Raw genomic sequence first — 27,686 nt, 5'->3', positions numbered from 1 at the left:
TGGAAGTATTTCCATGTAAAATTATTCAAATTATAATAAGAAAAAAATCTTGGAAAGAAAGGAATCTTCAAGTCAATCCAAGAGGAATTGGTGAAAGAGTTCCAGAAAATATTCCTAATGGGATATAAAAAAGCATGTGAAATGTTAACTCCTAGATTCAGCCACTTCACCTAAAATTTGCAGTCTTTTATCGGTACCGGAGGTTTCCCGGCAATGTCTACTTGATTTAGGAGCCTTCCTCTTATTTCTCTAGTGCAGATACCTAAATTTTATTGAATCCAAATCAAATACTACAGGTAGGTTTTTATTCATACGACCCACCAGAACATTTATAACAATAACAGAGCGGATGATCCATACTGACGGCAGACAATAATGTGAGTCACAATTCGAAGGCGCATCATCAGTGGAAGTCGTGCCTACTATGGGCTCCAGAAGAAACTGCGGTCAAAACAGATTTACCCCACACCAAATGTGCCATGTACAAAACACTTACAAGAACGGTGCTCCTCTACGGACTTCAGACATGAACAAATCTAGCACTCGAGGTTTTCGAGCAACTCGTGCTAAGGACGCAGAAACCCAACATCCAGAAGATGACAGAATCCGGAAGGATACGGTGGGCAGGGCATGTTGCAAGAATGCCGGATAACAACCCTGCATAGTTGATGTTCGCTGCTTATCCGGTTGGCATAAGAAGGCTTGGAGCACAGAGAGCACGATGGGTGGACCAGGTGGAGCGTGACCTGGTGAGCATTGGTCGTGACCGAGGATAGAGAACGGCAGCCGCAAACTGAGTATTATGGCGTATTATTGTTTATCATATCTTATCTTACATGTGATGTTGAACAAATGAATGTACGGTACCAATGTATGTAAATTGTTCAGATGATATATACAAATTGCGAAGCGAGGAAATATACATTTGACGGTAGAATAAACAGTTGAGGCCAGAAACAACACACAGACCACAACACGCGACGCGAGACAAGACATAACACTTATCGTTCTTACAATCGTCAAGAAAAGATTTAAATTACCCTTACGTCCAGAAGCAAGTTTAAAAACAGAGTTACAGGGAGATGGTCATCACTGGCATCCTGCACTTCAGATGCCAAAAACACCTTGACTTCACTTCAAAATTGTTTGACCAACAAAACAGTATTTATTATTGCCACGTCTGCACAGTTTCAAACTGATAAATAAAATCATGGCCCACACAGCTCCACAAATTAGGTCTATCCAATGACGAAGCTTGTACTTACTCGAAATTTCGTTAAAAATCGCCTATTCGTCATATGTAGTTGATGATGTCTTCCGAGCTTTCCGTATTCCGTTTGTCATAATATACCTACTTTACCTATCATCCATCCATCTTCCATCGTCGTCGTCGTCAACCAGAGTGACGAGTTATTTCCTAGGAGGCCCCCTCCACTCGTGCCAGTAGCCGACGAAGTGCTCCCGCAGTGGCCACACATTCCGACTGCCGTAGTAGGCCCAGAACATTCCGAACAGAGCTCCTCCCAGATGGGCCGCATGGTCAAACAGCTTCCAGCCCAGTAGCACTCCGGCCAGGTCGATTCCCATTATCACTTTGATGGCCTGGAAGAGGGGAAATTGGAGGGGTTTTCATTGTAGCTTGTTGGTTACTTTCAGATTTAAGTAAATACCTATGTACCTATTGTAGATTGCGAAAAACACGTGGAACTAGTTTGCATGTGCTTTATAAGTCAGTGCGCGCTTTATTTACTTTTTTTTTCTCTCTAGCGTGATGGCTACTGGGACAAAGCCGGTTTCTCAGCTGCTTTTTCTATGAAAACTTGAACAATGTTTAACCAAGTTTTCTTTGCATTAGTATTTCGTGTGACAGGCATGAAAATACCTAATAAACATTTTAAAGACCAATTAGTCTTGTAGAGGTTTTGAGAACTTAGTCTACAATTTTAAGGGCCTCTTTTAGTGTATTAACCAAAAATTTTACTTGGGTATTCTATGCCCAAACAAGTACATAAAGGAAATTTCCTGGATTGACAGAGGATCGAACCTTGGATCGAACCCATTAACTACACGGGCCCTAGAATTCCTGTGCATGCGATTTTCTTTCAATAACATTTTAAGAATTCCTTCTTTGGTTAATCGATCAATTCTTTATAATTTCTTCCTTCGAGGTTTCTTTCAAGATTTTTTTCTCAAGAATATACCTCCAAGAATTCTTCCACTATTTCCTTCGAAGATTCCCCCTGGAAATTTTCGAACATCTTACGTCTACATAAATGTAAATTTATTATTTGCTAAAGAAACTGGCCAGAGAACGTCTCCAGGAATTTAAACAAAGCATTTGAAAAAAATAGGTTCAATAAGGGTTTCTCAAGCAATTCCTTAAACAAATTCCCAAGGATTTCTCCAGGCCTTTTTTCTCAAGAAATTCCTCCGAAGGTTCCTCTAAGGATTTCGCCAGAAATGTCACCGAACATTCCTCATTAATGATCACCGAGTATTCTTCTAGACAAATTTCTCAATGATCCCTCTGAAATTCATCAATAAATCCTCCATGTTTTTTTTTTCGAATAGCTCCAGAAACATTTTCCACATGTAATAATAAGGTCGCACTATTACACTAAGGAATTCCCGAATGGTTTAAGAAAGAATTCTAGGAGGAGCCTTGAACAACCTTCCGGCGGAAGAATCTCTGAATCTCTCTTCTGAAGGAAACCCTTATGGGAATATTCGAGGAATTTCAGAAAGAATTTCAGGAAGAATCCTCAAAGAAATTACAGAAGGATTTCCCAAATGAATTCAAGCAGGCAAGCCAAGAGAATCACAGCAGGAATCTCCAAAGGAATACTAGCGGGGATTCCTAAACGAATTCGAGAACGAATCCTCTAAGGATTTCTAGGAGGAATCAACGGAAATTATCCAGGAGGAATCCCAAAGAAATTAAAGCAGGAATTCCCAAATAATTCCCAGCAGGAGTTCACAGAATAATTCCAGTGCGAATTTCCAGGGGGCCATCCATTAAGTACGTCACGGTCCTAGGGGGGAGGGAGGGTTTATGAAAGTGTGACAAGCAATGTAAGCAATGGGAAAATTCCGTACGAAGGGGGGAGGGGGGGTCGAAAATTCCCAATTTTAGCGTGACGTACTTAATGGATGCTCCCCAGGGGAATTTAAAAAAAAAATACCCAAAGGATTTCTAGGAGACTTCAACGAAAAATACCTGAAGCAATTCCAGGAAAAACTCCTTATTGCGGATAAAGATAAAATTCTAGCAGGAATTCTAGGAAGAATCCATGAAGAAATCTAAGGGGAATCCCCGGAGGAATTTCATGAGAGATCCTCGAAGGAATTCCAGGAGGAATCTCCGAAGAAATTCGGAGAGGAATCACCAAAGGAATTCCATGAGGAAATTCAGAAGGAATTCCAATAGGAATCCCTGACGGAATGTCAGGAGGAATCCCCGAAAGAATTTTAGGAGGAATTCTCAAATGAAGTCGAGAAAGAAGCTCTGAAAGAATTCCAGGAGGAATCCCCAAAGGAACTCTAGGGAGAATATCCAAATTCTAGGAGGAAATACCGAAAGGAATTCTAGGAGAAATCATCGAAGAAATTCCAGAAGGAAATCTGAGGAATTCCAGCAATCCTGAAGGAATTCCATCAAGAAGTTCTGAAGGAATTTTAGGAGGAATCTCCAAGAGAATTCTAAGAGAAATCACCAAAGGAGTTCCAAGAGGAATCCACGACGGTATATCAAGAGGAATCCTCGAAAGCATTTCAGAAGGAATTCATGAAGGAATTCCAGGAGGAATTCCCAAAGGAATTCCAGAAATTATTTATGAAGGAATTTTTGAAGGAATCCCCATAGGATTTCCAGGAGGAACCATCGAAAAATATCCGGAAGGAATCCTTGAAGGAATTCCAAGATGAAATCACGAAAGAATTCCAGCACGAATCTCAAAGGGGCTCCAGCAATTATTCGCAAAGAAAATTTAGCAGGAATTCTCAAAAGAACTCCAGTGTGAATTTCCAAAGAAATCTCTGAAGGATTTCCAGTAAAAAATCCTTTGGGAACTCTAGGAAGAATCGCCGAAGGAATTCCAGAATAAATTCCCGAAAAAATCCTAGGAAGAATCACTGAAGGAATTCCAGAAGGAAACCCAGAAGGAGTTCTACTAGGAGGAATCCCCGGAGGAAATCCATTAAGAACTCTCGGAGAAATCCCAGGAGGGTTCCCGGAAGGAATTCAAAGAGGAAATTCCGAAGGAAATCCCGGAAGAATATCCGAAGAAATTCAAGGAAGAATTCCCGTAGAAATTTCAGGAGGAATCCCCGACGGAATATCAAAAGGCATCTTCGAAGAAATTTCAGAAGGAAGTCCAGGAGGAATCCCGAAAAAAAAATCTAGGAGGAATATCCGAAGGAGTTCTAAGAGGAATCTTTGAATTAATTCTAGGAGGAATTACCGAAGGAAGTCCAAAAGGAATACCCGACGAAATTCCAGGAAAATTTCCTGATGAAATTCCATGAGAAATCCCCGAAGAAATTGCAGAAGAAATCCTTGCAGGAACCCCAGGGGGAACCCCTGGAGGAATTCTTGGAGGAATCTCCGAAGATCTTTCATGCGGAATACTCGAATGATTTTCAAGAGGAAACTCCCAAGCAATTCCAAGAGGATCTCCAAATGAAGTCCAGGAGAATTCTCCGAAGGAAGTCCAAGAGAAATCCCCGAAGGAATTGCGGGAGGTATCCCGATGGAATTCTAGGAGAAATCACCAAAACAATCCCAGGAGAAATCCCTGAAGGAAATCGAGGAGGTATCTCCGAAGGAATTCGAAGAAAAATCATCGAAGAAATTACAGGAAGAAACTCCGAAGTAAATTCAGCAGAAATCCACGACACAATATCAGAAAAAAATCCCCGATAGAATTTCAGAAGCAATCCATGAAGGAATTCAAGGAGGAATCCCCGAAGGAAATCCAGGAGGAACCCTTGAAGGAATTCCATGAGAAACAAAATTAATACTAGGAAGAATCTCCAAAGGAATTTTAGGAGGAATCCCTAAATAAAGTCCAGGAGGAATCTCGGGAGGGATTCCACGAGGAATCATCAAAGGAATTCAAGGAAGAATCCTAGAAAAAAGTCTAGAAGGAAACTCCGAAAGAAAATCTAGGAAGAATCTTCGAAGGAATTCCAAGAGGAATCCCCGAAACAATTCCAGTAGAAATTATCGAAGGAATTCCAGAAAACCTCTAAAGAACTCCAGCAGAACCCCAGAAGGAAGTCCAGAGGGAATTCCTGAAGGAATTCCGGTAGGAATCAAAAGAAGTCCTACAAGGACAGAAAAATCTCTCAAAGAGAATCTTTCCGGGTAGGGGGGAAGGATTTGCAGGAGATATCCCCGGAAACTCCATGAAAGATCGTCAAAAATATCCTGAAGATATAGCTGATTATGATCCTAAGGGGATTATTAAAAAATCTGCTACAAGATTTCCTAAAGGAACTCCTTTAGGAACTCCTGAATGAGCTTCAGGAGAAATCCCTGATGTAGCTCCTGAAGGCATCCGTGAGTCCTGCTGGAAAAATCTCAATCTAACCGCTAAGGATATCCTGGAGGAATCTTAGAAGGAACTCTTATATAGGAATCCCTGAACTCACTTGAAGGTATCCTTCAATAACTTAAAATCGAGTAGAGCTATTACAATTCTAAGCACATTTATGGCCCGCCAGGGTCCTACAATCATCAGTTTTAGTAGAATAGCGTATTTTTTTTCGTCGAAAAATATTTAATGTTGGATCTAGATCCATGCAATTTTTGACAACTTTAGGCCCCTTGAGGGACCACTTAGCCTTGAGATACGGACTTCAAATTTTGACACGATCATTTCAAAGCTAAAACGATCATTTTCCACTGACGAACTTATAATATTTCCAATTTTTGTAAAATAAGGTACGACCTAAGAACCTCTACAATCGTATTATGCGTTGAAGGAAAATAACCAGCTATAGGGTAATTCATGTATTTTGGACAGGCTGAGGACAACGTTGAAAAAATCGTCCCCTAGCTTCCTTAGAAATCAATTGATTATTTTGTAAAGTTACCAATACGCTTATAATATGATTGTACTTTGCGTTCCTGGTGACAAAAACCTTAACCTTGTTTAGCCATAAATACTGCTAAATCATGGAAGTAGCATAAATTGACAAATATTTTCTTACAAATAATCAAATTTCTCCGCTTAACAGGCATCTATTTTGATAACTATTACAGTTTTTGTTGAAATCGAGGAAATTTCGCCAGACCCACAGAATACGCCTCCAAGTATGCAATCGCAATGCATCCCCATGTAGATCGTCAGATGACCAAAATATATTAACAGTACAAACCATGCAATGGATTTTGGACACATCCTATTTTAAGCGTTCTAGATGAATGTTAAGAGATTGACTGCCTAATGCTTCTTTATTGAACATTTTTAATTGCAATAAGGCTTTTAAATTTCTTACAACTATTAATTCAATTACACTGTTGAAAATGCTTTGACATCCATGTGCACAACAGAACATGTGCTCGATGAACAAATTGAGATTTGAAATTATGAAAAGAAATCCACGTACTCCGGTGAGACTCGAACTCACGACTCCCAATTCGCTAGACGGGCGCTTCTATTCCTTCAAGCTACGGAGTCACTCGACTATCTCCGTCGCCAGCAGGCCTAGAACTGAACTCGATTCCACAATCGCACATGGTTATCTTCTTTTCACAATCCAAACCCCCTTCGGATGGGATTAGATGAACATCTAACACATTGTCTGTTGTGCACATGTATGTCAAAGCGGGAGAGGAAGTTATTTTTAATTGTCGAGAGCTTCGGGCACTGCCTTCCAATCACTTATTGGTATGGCAATTAGTGTGCAGTCGGACAATGTGTTAGATGTTCATCTAATCCCATCCGAAGGGGGTTTGGATTGTGAAAAGAAGATAACCATGTGCGATTGTGGAATCGAGTTCAGTTCTAGGCCTGCTGGCGACGGAGATAGTCGAGTGACTCCGTAGCTTGAAGGAATAGAAGCGCCCGTCTAGCGAATTGGGAGTCGTGAGTTCGAGTCTCACCGGAGTACGTGGATTTCTTTTCATAATTTCAAATCTCAATTTGTTCATCGAGCACATGTTCTGTTGTGCACATGGATGTCAAAGCATTTTCAACAGTGTAATTTCCCACATGGCTTGGTCAGCCAAAGCAAAATCAAGAAATTGACATTTATTAATTCAATGATTCTGAGATAAATATTGTATGTGACTATGAAGTGTATGTCGTCTGGCATACCTGTGCATTTGAGGGGTTTTAGTGAAATAATTTACATTTTCGATAATTTTGAAGTAAATTCTTAATTGTTAAGCGTATTTTCAACGTAAGTCATCAGAATAGGGTTTATTTGATCCAACAATCGATATTGAGAAGTATCTACTTTTATTAGCTCTCCGGAACAAGGCATACATCGCCGTGCATGTCCAAATTATATACATGTCCAAATTATATGTTTTACCCTAAATGCTACACATTTTTCCTAGCTAAACGCAAACACAGGGAACTTAAGCTTGTTGCCGATGATGTTTTGGAATTTGATAAAGGATATACGGAGGGATAGAGCGGGCTACCAAGTTTCATGTTTTTGTTGATGAATTTGTCGACACAATAGATCGATATTCCAAACTAAAAATGATGGCTCTTTTTGTGTGGTAGTAAAATGGAATTTTCTCGCTAACTGGGGGCATTCAATAGAAAAGTAAACAGCAATCATTCTATTGCTACTCCGTCCATCATACAGGAACTAATTCCGCGAATAGTCCAGAGATTCCTTCTGGGATTTTTCCAGGAATTTCTTCTGTTCACTCCAAATTCCTCCAGGATTATCATTTTTTGCGATTCCACCAGAATTTCTTTCTGAACTTCCTCCAGGATTTGTTTCCGTGTTTTCACCAGGACTGCTCCAGGAGTTGTTTTTGGGATTGCTCAGGGGTTTTTTTCATTCTTCCAAGTGTTTGTTAAGGATTCCTTCAGAAGTTCTCTCTTCCAGGAGTTTGTTTTGAGATTCTTAAAGATAGTTCCATCCAGGCAATTTCCAACAGGATTCCTTCCGGTTTTTGTAGGAATTTGTTTCTTCAAGGAATTCCTTCCAAAACTCCTCCAGCAATTCCTATTGGGATTCATCCAAGAGTTCATTCTGAGATTCCTCAGGGAGCTACATCTGGAACCTTCCCAGAAGATTCTTCTTATATTCATAAAGAGGTTCCATTCAGGATCCCTCTAGGAACTGCTTCAGGGACTTTGCCTGCCATTGCATGAATTTGTATATTGTAAGGCAAGTACAATTGCCCCACATATTCTTCCTGGGATTCCATTAGGAGCTTCTTCTGGGATTTCTCATGTTACCGTTTAGGTACTTTTACCCTAAGAGATAAGCCCTAACAGAGCGAGAGTGGCACTCTCACATTAAACCGGATGAGAGAACAGACCAGCAGTATACTGCTGTTCGGCAAGAAGAGCATGAGTGCCATAGTATTAAAAATAAATATAATGATAAACACAAAATTAAACACAAAATAAAGATTCCAATCAGAAATATTTGATTAAAACATTAGAGAAATAATATTGAATGACCTTAAGGTAAAACAGAGCATAGGAGATAGGTAAAATGAATGAGAACACTCCAGTATGAACGGTCAGATTGAATACACAAATTACACTTGACATACACCAAACAACGCCCACCAAAGGGGATCATGGAGTAATGGGAAATTTGGGCAATGCAATGGATAATGGATAAGAAAGGAAAATGGGACATGTGGGACATGGAATGGGAAAGGGAAATTTGGGGTCAGCTACCGGTCCGATCGGGAAGATCTGATCTTTTCCACGCCAACCACCAAGCAGTTAACAAGTGTCAGAGTCGTAAAGTCAGAGGAAATTACTATAAAACGTGGAGTATCACGTTAGTGCTCAACTGAAGTTTATTTAAGTGGAGAAGTTACTCCTGAGCTGAATACTGAAGAATCAGGTGAATTGTTGAGAAAAAGTGGACCGGTTAGCATAGTCCTCATTGGACCCCATTTCCCTATTTCCCCATTAGGACCCATTGGTATTAACTACCAAAATTGAGGCGGTTTTCCCTCAATTAATCCACCCGCTGTATAGTGTGGATTGAGGGGCTGCTGAGCACGTGCCCACCCCGTGCCAACAGCAAACGCATCTCAGCGTGGACATCGAGTCCCATCCGGTGTCGGATGAGTACCACCCAAGGAGAAGACGTGATCAGAAACCAGCAGAAGAGATCGAGCGTCCATTCCGCCCTCTTCGTCACTTGCCGCCTTGAGGTCTTCGCCAGCGAAGTCGTAGCACCCAAAGCCCAATCGACCGTGTGGTAACTCGCCCGATCCGACGTCCCCATCGCTGCCTACGTCGCTGCCTACGTCGCAGTCCCGGCATTGCCCCACCGCCCACCGTCAGCTCCCATCCTACGAAGTCACCGTCGCAGCAGAGATCCCCACGCCGGCCGGCCACCGTCCACACTCACACACACACACCTACACGAATATAGTAAGTACCCACAATAAACGACCGATAATTAAGAGATACCTCGTGTTTGTATTCCCGATCAGTATCCGAGCCGACCCTGAAAGAGTTTCTTGAGGCCCGAAGCAGAGAGTTAGAGCTCATGGGAGTGAGGGTAACACTCAAGAAGCCATTACTGATATTCTTCTAGGGTTTTTTTTTTCATAATTCCCTCAAAAGTTCCTTCAGGAGTACATTCTGGGATTGAGAAAGCCCAGAAGAAGCTCCTAATGGAATCCCTGAAGGAACTTCTGGAGGTATCTCAGGAAAAAACTCCTGAATGATTCTCGGCAGGAATTGCTGCAGGAGCCTCGGATATAATTCCAAGAAAATATCCGGAGCTCCTGGAGGAAAACTCGAAACAATTCTTAGCGAAATCGTAGTACGAATTTATAAAGTAATTCCGTAAAAAGTTCCTGAAGTAATTCCAGAAAAAGAGCTTTTGGGAGAGATCCTGAAAAACCCCGTTTCAGAACTTAAGAAAACACCTTTTATTCCTAGAAGAGTTAAACAGGAAGCTTCTGAAGGAATCCTGAACAAACACCAGGAATAATCTCAGAAGGAGCTCCCAGAGGATACCTAGAAGAAACTCCTGGAGAAATTCTGGTATAAGTTTCTAGAGAAAAGATGGAAAGAACACCCGGAGAAATCCCAGAAGAAATTTCCGGAAAAATCGCGGAAGGAGTTCCTGCTGGATGAATTCCAGGTGGAACCTCTTTCAGAATCTCAGAAGAAATTCCTGGAAATACAGAACACCAGACGGAACTTCTGAAAGAATTCTGAATCAACCACTGGAAGAATTTTAGAATGAGCTCAAGTATCAGTCGGTCGGCTCCACAGGCACGTTGTCCTCCATTTGGGAAATTTGTGACATCAATCCTTGGGAAAAATTCCTGGGAGAATCTCAGAAGGAACTTATGGTGCACCATAGGAATGCAAGAGGGAAGGAATTCCAAGAGAGATGCCGGAACTAGGAGAAATCTAGAGGAAGTAGCATCTGGAGGAATGTCAAAAAGAAAAATGCTTTGAGGAATCCCACGAAGATTTTTTTGGGTAACTTAAGGTTTTCACGAAGAAATTCATGGACTAATCCCAGAAGGAGCTCCTGAGGGCATCCCATCAGCAAGTAATTAATTAGCCCACTTCTTAACGCGTTCACATTTCAGATTCATTTAAGTAACTCTGTACTACAAGTGTCGATAAAAAGCTGAAATGCTCAATTCCACTTCGAGGTAATTAATTGAACTTTTTTTTATCCAGATTAGAAAAACTCTTAGATTTTTTTCCCCCAAATTTGTTCTAAAATTCCGTTAGAAATTATCCAAGGAGGAAATTCTTCCGAAACATTTTAGAGAATCAATCAATTTTACCAAGTTTACTATGAAAAAATGCGGAAATTATATTAGTCATTTTGTCATTAAGTCGTCAAAGTATGTCCAGAATGTTGAAGAATACTATCAAACATTCAACTCATATTCTCGTTTGAGATTCTTCCAAAAAAAAAACGTCAGAGATTTAGTAAGAAAACGTAAAACTCTTGCAGCTGCTCCTCTGGTTACGCCCGTGTAAAGACAAAGACTTGAACTAAATCTAAAATGATTTAAGTCTACTCACCGCCCCTGCAGAAAATGTGAACATCGGCAGAAACACGATGCTCAGCTGTGTGTCCGGATACTGACTGCAAACATACGCCAGAATGCCCATAATCGCTCCAGATGCCCCCAGCGATAATCCCGGCTGGCGCATCACCGTTTTGAACACGTGACTGGCAAACGAGGCAATCACTCCCGCGCTCAGGTACAGCCCTAGGAACTGTTCCCTTCCAAGGGTGGCCACCGCCCCGTGGCAGAAACTATGCAGCACGTACATATTGGCCGCTATGTGGAACAGCGAATAGTGGCTGAACGTCGACAGGAACATCGGCCAACAGACGGCCTCTGAAATAAGCAAAAGGAATCAACTAATTACCGACATTCATATTTTCTCGGATTTTCCCAAACCAAACTTACTTGCCGCCGGATTGGACGCGAACAGCCGCAACATCATTGGCTGCAGTCGTGGAACCCTCCACATGCCGAAAACTACCAAATTCAACGCACAAATCGGAGCGAATATCCGCTCGCCCGGACTCAACTTGTCCCACCACCCGTTCACGTCCTTCCGCCACTGCTCCATCTCCCGCCGGTTCGCTTTCATCCGCTCCCGAAACCAATTCAGATTCAACTTGGCCCGCAGCGCTTCCATGGCTCGGGACCGCACCGTTTCGTACTCCCATATGGTGACGCCGACAAAACTCCCTGCGCTAAAGGCCACCGTGAAGACAAACGATCGCCACAATCGCGAAGGGTCAATGTAGCCGGATTCGAGGGCTGCACTGCCGCCCGGGATTCCCGTCGGGACGATGGTCGTCTGCTTGGGGGCAAATGATTCCGCTCCTCGGGTGTTCCGCGCCTGGCGGCTGTACCGGAGCAAGCTGGTACGGTGTGCGAATTGGGATGGATTTAACAGGTGCCGCGAGCTGAATGCCACCGGGACCGGAGTTGATCTGATGAAAGAAACAACGAAACGTCAGTCATCCGAAACGGACAGCGGAGCTGTTTTCTACGTACCTCAGGAAAGCAGGAATTTCCCGGCAGTTTAATACCAATCGCAGCGCCATTGTTTCAATTTTTGTGTCTTGCAAATGTTAAAACTAGAAATTGCAATTTAATGTCGCATTTCTTCACTATTTTCCACAGAAAATCCGGGAAATAAAAATTCCGCGGCCCACAAGTAGAACCGCTGTTACACAAGTAGAACCAATGTTTACGTCTGAATTTTCGGTCGGCTTCCACGCGAACAGTCGGCTTTCGGCGATCGATTTTCCGAAGATCTGTCAAGGTTCGGGAAAAAAGGGAAAACCGATGCGCGAGGGGTAGGGTACTGACTTTTTTGCATTGGTTAAAATAATTCTAGCAGTTAGTTAGTTAAGGTGACGTGAAACGCAGCGGGCTATTCTTTAGGGATATCCGGATTATTTTATAATAATAATACCGTCTACCCCCGTTGGTTTGACCTCATTTAATCTGAACACTCTTTAATTTGACCCCCTCTAATCTGCACATCGTTCAAACTAAAAACGGTTCAAACGTCAGTCTGCTCATGGAACGGGGTGAAACGGAACGCAGAATCAAAACAAAACAACAAACAGAGTTACCATCAGTGTGTTTTTCGATGTCGACAGGGTTACTAGAAGTTCAAATTAAAAAATGAACCCCGTTGCTTTGCATGAGGTGTCGTTCAAACCAACGGGGGTAGACGGTATTCGGATTCTCCACACAAAAATGAGTCGAAATCCAAAATTTCATATTTTTTGGAGTGCGGGAACTATTTTTAAAATACATTTATTACCCGTTGTGAAGATTTATAGATTCCGACGCAAATAAATAAATGATAAGGCTCATTTTCAGCGTAGGTGTGTAATAAATGTATGTTTGCAATGCAAAACTATCACCAAATGTGTACCTAACAACACAGCGTAAAATATTCACCAGGACGTGGTCTGGTGTTATATCTTTAGGCTTTGCTTTGGGCCCACGCAAGAAAAATCCACGCAACTAATTTTCGCGCACAAGTCTAAACAAGTGGAAACTCCACAACAAAGTTTTTATGGGATTTTTTTTCGTTCGGGTCGAACCAAGGGGTTGGAAACTCTGACACCTTGTGTGAATCACCCATTTAACACACCAAAAACACCTTTTGACACCTTTCGACACCTATCAAATGTACCACCATGATTTTTTTCTATTTTACTGGCATCACTGCTCTGGTCGATATTTTTGTTTACATTCTCAGATTCGCTGGTTAGTGGCAATCAGATAGTTCGGTAGTGGTCAAATACCAAAGTTTCCCTGCATATCCATTGCCATCAAGGACCATCGTCACCAACGGAACATCGGCGGTACGAACCATAACGCCTCCTCCAGCAACCCCAATGACAATTTCTTTCATCCTTCCAATGACAAGGATAAAAAGGAACCTCCGGATGGCTCGACACTTCAGATGGAGTTTGTTCCAATCGACGTCTCGTTTAAAACGGCCACCTTCATTTCGTTGCCTCCATGGCCAGTAAGCAGCACCGGATGTGGAAACTCCACTGCACTCCTTGTCGCAGTGCGACGAAGTTTTCAATGAGGTCATTAACTTGAGACAGGACACTCAGGATTGTTCAACGTAAATTCACAGACAAACAGACGTAACAGCTAAGAAATCCCCATCGCCCATCAAAAAAACGGTCAATTTGAAACCATAAAGTTGTGCCATATTGCCACTCGCGGCGCTAGTGTCGCAATTTTGACATATACACTCCGGCACTCGCTTGGACTCGCGCGCGCTTCGTTTGTAAACAATAACAAACAAAATGGGTCGAAAGTGTGAAATGATTTGCTGCGGAAGTGCACAAGGCAGAAATCATGCAAAATCCTTTCACAAGTTCCCGCAAGATGTTGACCGGTAAGTACAAATGAGCATTAATCATCATTTGTCGTTGCAAATCGAACGCTCATTGGAAATAAACTTTGCATAGATGCATGCAATGGATCCAAGCATGTCGTTCGCCGGAGCTCATGGAAAAGTTCAACATCGGTGGAGTGCAAGCGCTGCGGAACTTCTTAATATGTTCTGATCACTTTCCAGCAGAGATGTTTAAAGCTTCATCTAAACAGAGCAGGGGGTAAATAAGCAAAGTTTCAAGTTTATCGTCGCGACTAATAATCACTCAATATGTTTTAGGTTGCTTCCAGAAGCAGTTCCGCTTGACATCAGCTCATCGAGCACATACTTCAACCTCGACAGAAGTGTTTCAGTTGGCGAGAACGACAGTTTCATCACAGATACCTCTGCCGAATCTTCGTGGAAAACTGTGAGACTGGAAATAAGTCATGTTACTTCAAACAGCAGTCTAATCGATGAACCTAACCCAAAATCCGATACAAGTGACCATGAAATCGACGCCAATGCAAATTTGGTTGACTCCTATGATGAAGGACGTCCAGTAACGAACTCGAAGCGGTCAAGATTGAATGATGACACTGATAGCTTCCAGTTGGACCAAGAGATAGACTACAAGACCCTGTATTTAAAAGAAAGAAATGAGAACGCTAATCTAAAAACGGATCTGAAAAGCTTACGGAAATCCTTGCGAGCATCGGCGAAGAAAAGTAAATGGAGATTACAGTCAATAGTAAAACACAAAAATGATAATAAACGTCTGAAAAAAGATCTAAAACGCCTACAAAAAACGAAATCGGAAGATCATCAACTACTACAATTTGTGAAATCAAATCCTGTTATTCAAAACAGTCTTATTAATTTGAACAAGGCGCCTCCGAAACGCAGGTATAATTCTTCGATGAGAAAATTTGCCGTCGGAACCTACCTGACAGGGCCTGCTGCATACCGCTATATTCAAAGTTCTAAGGTTCTCGCACTACCAAGCAAAATGACCATAAGACGGTGGACCAGCGATGTCCGTATCAAACCTGGCATTAATGACGAAATTCTCAGGCGTTTGGAACATAAAACAAAACTGTTGAATACGAATGAAAAAGTGGTGACTATCTGCATCGATGGCATGTCATTGAAACAAGAGCTAACATACAACGCCAAAACGGACATGTTCATTGGATTTCCTGATGATGGAATAAAGCGAAAAATTGAAAAAAACAATCCTTTAGTGCTGGCATCTGAAGCTGTGGCAGTAGTAGTATCAGGATTGACCGAAATTGATTCCGTTTCGAAAATGAACCATAGAAGATTTAAGCAGGTAAATTGATAATGATATAGGGAATCTGATAGCCTCAGCAGCAAGAATTCCTTTTTTTTGTGATAGAAAAATACGCCGCTGAAGCTATCAATTTTCTTGAATAAGTTCACTCATATATGCTTCCCTTTGAAGCCGATCGGATATTTGTTAGGACACCATACCCTTGGGAGTTCTGTACAACAAACCTTGGTCGAGGACAGTGTTCGTGCTATGAGGAAATGCGGTTTGCATCCAGTGTTAGTTGTTTTGGATCAAGGCACAACAAATGTTAAAATGATAAAAGAAACAGGGGCAACTATCCAAAACCCAATTTGGAATGTTGATGGCGAAGAACTTGCTGTTATGTACGATGGTCCACATTTGCTTAAGAACGCAAAAAATATGCTCACCAAGCATAACGTATTGTTCGATGGTAACATTGCTTCTTATGCACATGTCCAGGAGCTGTTTCAAGTGGATCAGAGTTCAGAACCAAGACTGGTTCCCAAACTAACGGACAAGATTGTGAACCTCGCGCCGTTTATGAACATGAATGTGGCCCAAGCTGCGCGAACCCTTAGTAATTCGGTCGCAAGTGGTTTCCGGTACTATGTTGAGGCAGGTGAACTAGCAGAAACTGTTTTGGGTACAGCCGCTTTTGCCGAGTTTCATGACAAGCTATTCGACACATTTAATTCCAAGACTGCGACTAATACCACAAAGGTAATTTAGTGTTGGGTTTATTAAAATGTTACGCAAAACAAAATTCGGCATTTTCAAACCCCCGCAACGTAGGGTAAAGTGGGGTAATTTGGCCACCTCAAGCAAAAGTCGATTGAAAATGCGAACGCAACGTTGAATCTCTCGAACATGGTATGGCCATAATTATTCCAATAATAGAGGTAGGCGGGGCAGTATGAACACCCGGCGTAGAATGAACACCCGCAATATTTCCATACATTCTAATTCGTTTGCACTTTCAATGCAGGGAGCATATACTCCATTCATCCGCAATGTATATCAGCAGAGGAATATTCGAAATTAGAATTATATCTGACTATACACAAAAAAGTTGTGTGCTACGTTTTTTGTGTATGAAAGTAATGAAAAATTGCTAAGTGGGGCGTGTGCTGAATGAAAATTGCAGTTTTGGGGATGTCTTTCAAAAAATTTTATCGATCATCGATGAAAAGTGTAACTCAGAATTTCTCAGAGTTGCTCTCGTTTGCACAGTAATATTGCCAACGATTTTAAATATACTAGATTTTAGGCGATTTTCCAGTGGTGCTCAAATTGCCCCATTGGTCAAATTACCCCAGCTTCCCCTACCAAATTTTGCTTGGGAAATTTCGAAGTTTTGTATGACGCGTAACTCAGCGGTAGACCCACGCCCTCCCCCAACGAGCCCAATCAATAGCAGCTATCCAGTATTGAATATAATATCAAAATTACTTCTAGCCGTATCGTGCAGCTATCACTGAGAACTCATGCCACTGGGATTTCTTGGACGAAGCCGAAGAACTGCTGCAAAACATGTTTTATACAAGCAAAACTTGTGTCGATCCGAAACAGGTATATTTTTGTCAAATATTTAGACTTTTGTGGGTCAATTGGGCTCACTAAACAAATCAAGTAAACTGGGGGAGCGACACTGGTTTTCCCAAGCCGAAATATCTTAAAAAAGTAGAAAAAAAGACGAAATAAACCCGGTTAAACCCGTGAAACTTTTGCGAGTTTTACCAGCTTTTTTCGTCTTTTTTTGTTTTGATATTTGGCTTGGCAAAACTAGCAGTCTATGTGTATAACATATATATATAACATATTATAGGCTCGACAGGAATCTAAAAGCCTAAAAGCAAAGCAGAGGAGGCCCAACTATTTAGACGGCTTTCTGCTAAATATCAACGCTTTACGATGGCTTTGGGAGAAACTTTCATCGGAATATGATTATACTCACCTCAAAACAAATTACGCTTTGCAAGATTGTGTGGAGAACCTCTTTTCGGAGATTAGACGACGATGTGGCAGGAACGATGCTCCTACGGCATACCAATTCGGAGCGGCGTTCAAGTATGCTGCAATATCAGCAAACGAAAAACTATCAGAAGGATCAAACTGCGAATCAGATAAAGCTGGACTTTTGATTGATGATGATTCTGCCTTCCTTAACGATATAAGCAAACAATCGCATTTTGCTGCATATATTTATAAGCATACACCTCTCGATTTTCACCAAACGCAGAATTATACCACAAAAGACTTGAACGGCCTGGCTTATATTACTGGTGCAGCTGCAATGAAACTTTCACATAAAAAGTGCCGAAAGAATCTCATCATTACACGCGAAGCAGGTGAAGTTAACTCCGATTTGTTTCAGTTTTGTAAACTGAAAAACGCTTCAAACTACCCCAGCACTAAATTGTTTGAAGTAGGACTACTGGCATTCACGGCTTACAAACAGAAATTCGAGCATTTCCTCTACCAAAACCGACAGGGCGTTAAAGCACGATTGAAGCAGTACGTTTCGTACGACGACTTCAATGGTTTTTGCTGCAAAGACTGCTTCACTCGGGTGGTTGATAAAATCTTCAATACCCTCATAAACTGCTTCCTACGTAGAGCTAAGCAAGATTTAAAACTGGCGACCCGAAAATCACAGCAGAAATCTGGCACAGGTGCTGTTGTAACCGGCTTGCGCCGCCGACGGAACAGGAAAGCCGTTCGGATGAATATTCCACCAAATATCAGGAACCACACTTAGCACGGGAACAGCGAGGAGAACAGCGGGAACAGCCGATTTTCCGGATAATGTTTATAACTGCACTTTTTAGAAAACTTCCTGCTGTTGTAACCGGCCGCCGACGGAACAGGAAAGCCGATCGGATGGATATTCCACCAAATATCAGGAACCACACTTAGCACGGGAACAGCGAGGAGAACAGCGGGAACAGCCGATCTTCCGGATGCACTTTTTAGAAAACTTCCAATAAATTATACAAAACTTTGGCTTTTAAGTTGTTTCCACAACAATATATGCGTTTTATTTACACAATTTCAGAAGCTCAGCCACAAAACACCAACCAAAACAAAACAAAGTGCATTTGACAGATTGGATGGACAGTGCTGCCAGCATATCGTTTAAACTTAAGATTTTCACCAATGTTGCCAGAAACTCATGTCGTGCAGTTTTATCAACAGGTGTCGCTAGTATGTATGTGGGTGATAATTTTTTTAGAATTTCGTTCAAGCTGTTACGTCTGTTTGTCTGTGGTAAATTGATTGATATTCTGTATAAATCCGAAGAGAGGTATGAAGAAATTAACGAGTTTAGCACCGGAATGGTCATCGCTTCTGGATCAGAACCCGAGAACGCTCCAATCCAAACTTCCGAAAACCAAAAAATGGCTCTAATATCCAAAAGCCTCGGAGTAGGCTCCAAAGCCAGCGGAAAAGCCATCCCACCAAGACGACCGACATCAAACCTCGGTGACCGGGACAGAATTCGGGATCAACGTGGAGCGCTCATCCCATCCAATGACCTCGATGCGGCTATGGCTAAGGTACACTAGGTCAAAGCACATCCCATGAATTTTAAGAAGAAGACGCTCCAACCACCCGAACATCGCTGCTGAACAACTTTCACTCCACAGAAGGAAGTAAATCTCGGAAACACTTCTTGCATCGGCGGATCTTTTCCTGATGGTTTCACATGTCGCTTCCACTCCATGGATTCGACTGCAGCAGCAACAACGGGTGCGTCCTCAAGGAGGATCAGCATGATGCCTATCCATAATGTTGACCCACCAAGTATCCCTTCGGTGCGGAACACTTACTGGAGGAATCTTGGACATTACGACCGTTTGCTTGCTAGCGGACTGGACGAAAGTCACCCGAAAGTATGTGATTGATATGATTTCAAATAAAAATAGAATTATGTATTTATTGTAAAATCTAATCTTGTTTATTGTTATTGAATTTCTAAATTTTCGAAACGTTGCAAAAATCGGCGATTAAATTTCCAACAGACGTTGCTTTTTCATTCTCACGAAGATTTGCTTTCTGTTTTATTCTCTTTGCTCGATTTACCCGCTTCCTCCGAATGCGGATCTCCACCCGTACTTTTCAGTAACTCTTCAGCGTTCTCGCCATCCGACGTGATGATTGAATTGCCATCGTAATCCGCTGCTCGAATATCGATACTCTCCAGGCCAAGAATCCAAGAGGAATCTCGTCCCGCGACTTCAAGCACCTCGACTAATAAACGCTCCCCGACTATGTGGTTCAAATAGCACCTGACCGACGTCGGTGGCACCAGGTCGAAAACAGATTACAGATTTTTTTTAAATTTGAAGAGGGCTAGGAAGAAACCAACAAGTACGCCCCAAACCAAATCATGTGAGAAACACCGAACCGAATTGATCTAATGCCCAAAAGCATACTCAGATCGTCCTCAGAGAAATGTTCGAATCCACCGGAGGAGCCGTCCCGCACCATAACAACCAAAGTCAAACTACGACCCAATGCTCATTACTTCTGAAGACCTCGATGCACCCATCGAGATACTACCAGGCGTAGAATATATACGAGATTTTGCCATTAGTCGCAGCACGCCTCAACACCGCAGTAACTCAATGCCGAAATGAAGGAGATCTATTGCTAGACGCTATATCGTAATCAGGAAGACCTTCCCTGAGACCTCCTTCTAAGAGGAGCAGGATAAGGAATCGTAAACTACCCTGACTAGCCGTTTTTTTTTTGTTTTTGCGACTTTGTGATAATATATTTAGCGAAACATCATATAATTCAAACGAAAAACAATGTACCACAGACAAACAGACGTAACAGCTTGAACGAAATTCTAAAAAAATTATCACCCACATACATACTAGCGACACCTGTTGATAAAACTGCACGACATGAGTTTCTGGCAACATTGGTGAAAATCTTAAGTTTAAACGATATGCTGGCAGCACTGTCCATCCAATCTGTCAAATGCACTTTGTTTTGTTTTGGTTGGTGTTTTGTGGCTGAGCTTCTGAAATTGTGTAAATAAAACGCATATATTGTTGTGGAAACAACTTAAAAGCCAAAGTTTTGTATAATTTATTGGAAGTTTTCTAAAAAGTGCATCCGGAAGATCGGCTGTTCCCGCTGTTCTCCTCGCTGTTCCCGTGCTAAGTGTGGTTCCTGATATTTGGTGGAATATCCATCCGATCGGCTTTCCTGTTCCGTCGGCGGCCGGTTACAACAGCAGGAAGTTTTCTAAAAAGTGCAGTTATAAACATTATCCGGAAAATCGGCTGTTCCCGCTGTTCTCCTCGCTGTTCCCGTGCTAAGTGTGGTTCCTGATATTTGGTGGAATATTCATCCGAACGGCTTTCCTGTTCCGTCGGCGGCGCAAGCCGGTTACAACAGCACCTGTGCCAGATTTCTGCTGTGATTTTCGGGTCGCCAGTTTTAAATCTTGCTTAGCTCTACGTAGGAAGCAGTTTATGAGGGTATTGAAGATTTTATCAACCACCCGAGTGAAGCAGTCTTTGCAGCAAAAACCATTGAAGTCGTCGTACGAAACGTACTGCTTCAATCGTGCTTTAACGCCCTGTCGGTTTTGGTAGAGGAAATGCTCGAATTTCTGTTTGTAAGCCGTGAATGCCAGTAGTCCTACTTCAAACAATTTAGTGCTGGGGTAGTTTGAAGCGTTTTTCAGTTTACAAAACTGAAACAAATCGGAGTTAACTTCACCTGCTTCGCGTGTAATGATGAGATTCTTTCGGCACTTTTTATGTGAAAGTTTCATTGCAGCTGCACCAGTAATATAAGCCAGGCCGTTCAAGTCTTTTGTGGTATAATTCTGCGTTTGGTGAAAATCGAGAGGTGTATGCTTATAAATATATGCAGCAAAATGCGATTGTTTGCTTATATCGTTAAGGAAGGCAGAATCATCATCAATCAAAAGTCCAGCTTTATCTGATTCGCAGTTTGATCCTTCTGATAGTTTTTCGTTTGCTGATATTGCAGCATACTTGAACGCCGCTCCGAATTGGTATGCCGTAGGAGCATCGTTCCTGCCACATCGTCGTCTAATCTCCGAAAAGAGGTTCTCCACACAATCTTGCAAAGCGTAATTTGTTTTGAGGTGAGTATAATCATATTCCGATGAAAGTTTCTCCCAAAGCCATCGTAAAGCGTTGATATTTAGCAGAAAGCCGTCTAAATAGTTGGGCCTCCTCTGCTTTGCTTTTAGGCTTTTAGATTCCTGTCGAGCCTATAATATGTTATATATATATCACAGACAAACAGACGTAACAGCTTGAACGAAATTCTAAAAAAATTATCACCCACATACATACTAGCGACACCTGTTGATAAAACTGCACGACATGAGTTTCTGGCAACATTGGTGAAAATCTTAAGTTTAAACGATATGCTGGCAGCACTGTCCATCCAATCTGTCAAATGCACTTTGTTTTGTTTTGGTTGGTGTTTTGTGGCTGAGCTTCTGAAATTGTGTAAATAAAACGCATATATTGTTGTGGAAACAACTTAAAAGCCAAAGTTTTGTATAATTTATTGGAAGTTTTCTAAAAAGTGCATCCGGAAGATCGGCTGTTCCCGCTGTTCTCCTCGCTGTTCCCGTGCTAAGTGTGGTTCCTGATATTTGGTGGAATATCCATCCGATCGGCTTTCCTGTTCCGTCGGCGGCCGGTTACAACAGCAGGAAGTTTTCTAAAAAGTGCAGTTATAAACATTATCCGGAAAATCGGCTGTTCCCGCTGTTCTCCTCGCTGTTCCCGTGCTAAGTGTGGTTCCTGATATTTGGTGGAATATTCATCCGAACGGCTTTCCTGTTCCGTCGGCGGCGCAAGCCGGTTACAACAGCACCTGTGCCAGATTTCTGCTGTGATTTTCGGGTCGCCAGTTTTAAATCTTGCTTAGCTCTACGTAGGAAGCAGTTTATGAGGGTATTGAAGATTTTATCAACCACCCGAGTGAAGCAGTCTTTGCAGCAAAAACCATTGAAGTCGTCGTACGAAACGTACTGCTTCAATCGTGCTTTAACGCCCTGTCGGTTTTGGTAGAGGAAATGCTCGAATTTCTGTTTGTAAGCCGTGAATGCCAGTAGTCCTACTTCAAACAATTTAGTGCTGGGGTAGTTTGAAGCGTTTTTCAGTTTACAAAACTGAAACAAATCGGAGTTAACTTCACCTGCTTCGCGTGTAATGATGAGATTCTTTCGGCACTTTTTATGTGAAAGTTTCATTGCAGCTGCACCAGTAATATAAGCCAGGCCGTTCAAGTCTTTTGTGGTATAATTCTGCGTTTGGTGAAAATCGAGAGGTGTATGCTTATAAATATATGCAGCAAAATGCGATTGTTTGCTTATATCGTTAAGGAAGGCAGAATCATCATCAATCAAAAGTCCAGCTTTATCTGATTCGCAGTTTGATCCTTCTGATAGTTTTTCGTTTGCTGATATTGCAGCATACTTGAACGCCGCTCCGAATTGGTATGCCGTAGGAGCATCGTTCCTGCCACATCGTCGTCTAATCTCCGAAAAGAGGTTCTCCACACAATCTTGCAAAGCGTAATTTGTTTTGAGGTGAGTATAATCATATTCCGATGAAAGTTTCTCCCAAAGCCATCGTAAAGCGTTGATATTTAGCAGAAAGCCGTCTAAATAGTTGGGCCTCCTCTGCTTTGCTTTTAGGCTTTTAGATTCCTGTCGAGCCTATAATATGTTATATATATATGTTATACACATAGACTGCTAGTTTTGCCAAGCCAAATATCAAAACAAAAAAAGACGAAAAAAGCTGGTAAAACTCGCAAAAGTTTCACGGGTTTAACCGGGTTTATTTCGTCTTTTTTTCTACTTTTTTAAGATATTTCGGCTTGGGAAAACCAGTGTCGCTCCCCCAGTTTACTTGATTTGTTTAGTGAGCCCAATTGACCCACAAAAGTCTAAATATTTGACAAAAATATACCTGTTTCGGATCGACACAAGTTTTGCTTGTATAAAACATGTTTTGCAGCAGTTCTTCGGCTTCGTCCAAGAAATCCCAGTGGCATGAGTTCTCAGTGATAGCTGCACGATACGGCTAGAAGTAATTTTGATATTATATTCAATACTGGATAGCTGCTATTGATTGGGCTCGTTGGGGGAGGGCGTGGGTCTACCGCTGAGTTACGCGTCATACAAAACTTCGAAATTTCCCAAGCAAAATTTGGTAGGGGAAGCTGGGGTAATTTGACCAATGGGGCAATTTGAGCACCACTGGAAAATCGCCTAAAATCTAGTATATTTAAAATCGTTGGCAATATTACTGTGCAAACGAGAGCAACTCTGAGAAATTCTGAGTTACACTTTTCATCGATGATCGATAAAATTTTTTGAAAGACATCCCCAAAACTGCAATTTTCATTCAGCACACGCCCCACTTAGCAATTTTTCATTACTTTCATACACAAAAAACGTAGCACACAACTTTTTTGTGTATAGTCAGATATAATTCTAATTTCGAATATTCCTCTGCTGATATACATTGCGGATGAATGGAGTATATGCTCCCTGCATTGAAAGTGCAAACGAATTAGAATGTATGGAAATATTGCGGGTGTTCATTCTACGCCGGGTGTTCATACTGCCCCGCCTACCTCTATTATTGGAATAATTATGGCCATACCATGTTCGAGAGATTCAACGTTGCGTTCGCATTTTCAATCGACTTTTGCTTGAGGTGGCCAAATTACCCCACTTTACCCTACGTTGCGGGGGTTTGAAAATGCCGAATTTTGTTTTGCGTAACATTTTAATAAACCCAACACTAAATTACCTTTGTGGTATTAGTCGCAGTCTTGGAATTAAATGTGTCGAATAGCTTGTCATGAAACTCGGCAAAAGCGGCTGTACCCAAAACAGTTTCTGCTAGTTCACCTGCCTCAACATAGTACCGGAAACCACTTGCGACCGAATTACTAAGGGTTCGCGCAGCTTGGGCCACATTCATGTTCATAAACGGCGCGAGGTTCACAATCTTGTCCGTTAGTTTGGGAACCAGTCTTGGTTCTGAACTCTGATCCACTTGAAACAGCTCCTGGACATGTGCATAAGAAGCAATGTTACCATCGAACAATACGTTATGCTTGGTGAGCATATTTTTTGCGTTCTTAAGCAAATGTGGACCATCGTACATAACAGCAAGTTCTTCGCCATCAACATTCCAAATTGGGTTTTGGATAGTTGCCCCTGTTTCTTTTATCATTTTAACATTTGTTGTGCCTTGATCCAAAACAACTAACACTGGATGCAAACCGCATTTCCTCATAGCACGAACACTGTCCTCGACCAAGGTTTGTTGTACAGAACTCCCAAGGGTATGGTGTCCTAACAAATATCCGATCGGCTTCAAAGGGAAGCATATATGAGTGAACTTATTCAAGAAAATTGATAGCTTCAGCGGCGTATTTTTCTATCACAAAAAAAAGGAATTCTTGCTGCTGAGGCTATCAGATTCCCTATATCATTATCAATTTACCTGCTTAAATCTTCTATGGTTCATTTTCGAAACGGAATCAATTTCGGTCAATCCTGATACTACTACTGCCACAGCTTCAGATGCCAGCACTAAAGGATTGTTTTTTTCAATTTTTCGCTTTATTCCATCATCAGGAAATCCAATGAACATGTCCGTTTTGGCGTTGTATGTTAGCTCTTGTTTCAATGACATGCCATCGATGCAGATAGTCACCACTTTTTCATTCGTATTCAACAGTTTTGTTTTATGTTCCAAACGCCTGAGAATTTCGTCATTAATGCCAGGTTTGATACGGACATCGCTGGTCCACCGTCTTATGGTCATTTTGCTTGGTAGTGCGAGAACCTTAGAACTTTGAATATAGCGGTATGCAGCAGGCCCTGTCAGGTAGGTTCCGACGGCAAATTTTCTCATCGAAGAATTATACCTGCGTTTCGGAGGCGCCTTGTTCAAATTAATAAGACTGTTTTGAATAACAGGATTTGATTTCACAAATTGTAGTAGTTGATGATCTTCCGATTTCGTTTTTTGTAGGCGTTTTAGATCTTTTTTCAGACGTTTATTATCATTTTTGTGTTTTACTATTGACTGTAATCTCCATTTACTTTTCTTCGCCGATGCTCGCAAGGATTTCCGTAAGCTTTTCAGATCCGTTTTTAGATTAGCGTTCTCATTTCTTTCTTTTAAATACAGGGTCTTGTAGTCTATCTCTTGGTCCAACTGGAAGCTATCAGTGTCATCATTCAATCTTGACCGCTTCGAGTTCGTTACTGGACGTCCTTCATCATAGGAGTCAACCAAATTTGCATTGGCGTCGATTTCATGGTCACTTGTATCGGATTTTGGGTTAGGTTCATCGATTAGACTGCTGTTTGAAGTAACATGACTTATTTCCAGTCTCACAGTTTTCCACGAAGATTCGGCAGAGGTATCTGTGATGAAACTGTCGTTCTCGCCAACTGAAACACTTCTGTCGAGGTTGAAGTATGTGCTCGATGAGCTGATGTCAAGCGGAACTGCTTCTGGAAGCAACCTAAAACATATTGAGTGATTATTAGTCGCGACGATAAACTTGAAACTTTGCTTATTTACCCCCTGCTCTGTTTAGATGAAGCTTTAAACATCTCTGCTGGAAAGTGATCAGAACATATTAAGAAGTTCCGCAGCGCTTGCACTCCACCGATGTTGAACTTTTCCATGAGCTCCGGCGAACGACATGCTTGGATCCATTGCATGCATCTATGCAAAGTTTATTTCCAATGAGCGTTCGATTTGCAACGACAAATGATGATTAATGCTCATTTGTACTTACCGGTCAACATCTTGCGGGAACTTGTGAAAGGATTTTGCATGATTTCTGCCTTGTGCACTTCCGCAGCAAATCATTTCACACTTTCGACCCATTTTGTTTGTTATTGTTTACAAACGAAGCGCGCGCGAGTCCAAGCGAGTGCCGGAGTGTATATGTCAAAATTGCGACACTAGCGCCGCGAGTGGCAATATGGCACAACTTTATGGTTTCAAATTGACCGTTTTTTTGATGGGCGATGGGGATTTCTTAGCTGTTACGTCTGTTTGTCTGTGAATGTACAATGGCTGTTACTTTACGTTTGGAGGGAGCGTTTCCGCACCTGGTCGACCGCTCTTGGATTCCTTTATCGCCGTTCAAGTCCAGCTGCTCGGTTGCGCTTCAATCCAATCGCTCATTCCTTCGCCATCAATTTCCTCTTATTGGATCCAATCGAACGCATCGTAGTTCCTCTTTTCTAGAGTGTTCTTCAACCGAGTCTTGATCGTGACGGTTTTCCGAAAGTGCCAGTCCATATGGACTGTACATAGTTTATTCCGCTGGAAATCGGACACCACAACTGCTACATCCACCGTTGTCGCTACTACCGAAATGTAGATGTTCGAAAGGATTTTGCTTTGGGTTACGATTGCCTTCACCACAACTACGTCGTTGTGATCCAAGATTGTCGATCCTTCCGCTGCTGGTATCGATCTCAGCCTGCCGAATGCGGATATGAAAAAAGTCAGCATATCATATCGAATCATTGCAATCAATTTATATTACCTTCTCTATTCTTCATGCCGCCGTTGCACTTTGTGTTCTTTCGCCCTTCGTCGAACAAATGCGTCTTTTTCCACTGCGATGACGGAGACTGGTGCCAACAAATTACTGGCTCTGGCGACGAGCTCTTCTTCAACTACGATTTCTCCTCTGGCACACTGCACGACGATGGCCATATAAGCACTGGAGGAATTCGTTGGAGAACGCGAATGGTTCCTCGTTTCGCCACTTGTTCGTCGTCCATGACCATTTTATCTTGGAACTGATCTCCGTAAAAGTTGGCGACGTACCAGTCAGTTCGAGATCGCTGGCTCAGCTAAACAAATCTTGCCAGATTTAACCGGAAATATGTGAATTTGGAACAATTCCTTCCTTCCAATCCAGCAGCAGTTGGTTGTATTCGGTTGAAAGCAATGACAAACAAAACAATCCAGCAGTGTTGCCAGAAATATTGAAAAAACACAAAAAAATTGACGTCTCGAAGAGATATGTCAAAGTCGCTGTCAAACACACAGAAACACCCAAAAGCACCCAAAATCACCCGACGAACACCGTTCGATACAATTTGAGGTGTCAGAGTTTCCAACCCCTTGATTTTTACAGAAGTTCTTCAGGAATATCCACAGGATATTGCTCCAGGAAAATTGCTCGGAATTTTCCGAGGAAATTCCACCAGGAGTTCCTAAGGA

At 41.9% G+C, this 27,686-nt stretch overlaps 3 protein-coding genes across 3 annotated transcripts; 1 reads left to right on the top strand and 2 right to left on the bottom strand.

Annotated features, from left to right (window-relative positions):
• Positions 1 to 1,142: 1,142 nt before the first annotated feature.
• On the bottom strand, positions 1,143 to 12,429 carry LOC115262649 (presenilins-associated rhomboid-like protein, mitochondrial). The gene is made up of 4 exons (XM_029865169.2): positions 12,218 to 12,429; positions 11,618 to 12,153; positions 11,223 to 11,545; positions 1,143 to 1,602 (listed from the first exon to the last, which is right to left on the bottom strand). Exons 1-4 carry the CDS (start codon positions 12,265 to 12,267, stop codon positions 1,411 to 1,413), a joined length of 1,101 nt encoding a protein of 366 aa, XP_029721029.1. The 5' UTR covers positions 12,268 to 12,429; the 3' UTR covers positions 1,143 to 1,410.
• A 1,407-nt stretch (positions 12,430 to 13,836) lies between these two features.
• LOC134291642 (uncharacterized) lies at positions 13,837 to 17,012 on the top strand. The gene is made up of 3 exons (XM_062859639.1): positions 13,837 to 14,099; positions 14,173 to 14,319; positions 14,379 to 17,012. The coding sequence occupies exons 1-3, from the start codon at positions 14,008 to 14,010 to the stop codon at positions 15,418 to 15,420; spliced, it is 1,281 nt and encodes a 426-aa protein (XP_062715623.1). The 5' UTR covers positions 13,837 to 14,007; the 3' UTR covers positions 15,421 to 17,012.
• A 6,313-nt stretch (positions 17,013 to 23,325) lies between these two features.
• LOC134291836 (uncharacterized) lies at positions 23,326 to 26,473 on the bottom strand. The gene is made up of 3 exons (XM_062860088.1): positions 26,239 to 26,473; positions 26,019 to 26,165; positions 23,326 to 25,959 (listed from the first exon to the last, which is right to left on the bottom strand). The coding sequence occupies exons 1-3, from the start codon at positions 26,328 to 26,330 to the stop codon at positions 24,918 to 24,920; spliced, it is 1,281 nt and encodes a 426-aa protein (XP_062716072.1). The 5' UTR covers positions 26,331 to 26,473; the 3' UTR covers positions 23,326 to 24,917.
• Between the last annotated feature and the right edge of the window lie 1,213 nt (positions 26,474 to 27,686).

This window comes from Aedes albopictus, chromosome 3, assembly GCF_035046485.1.
Source record: "Aedes albopictus strain Foshan chromosome 3, AalbF5, whole genome shotgun sequence".
Lineage (NCBI taxonomy): Eukaryota > Metazoa > Arthropoda > Insecta > Diptera > Culicidae > Aedes > Aedes albopictus.
This window is presented reverse-complemented; position numbering and strand designations above follow the sequence as displayed.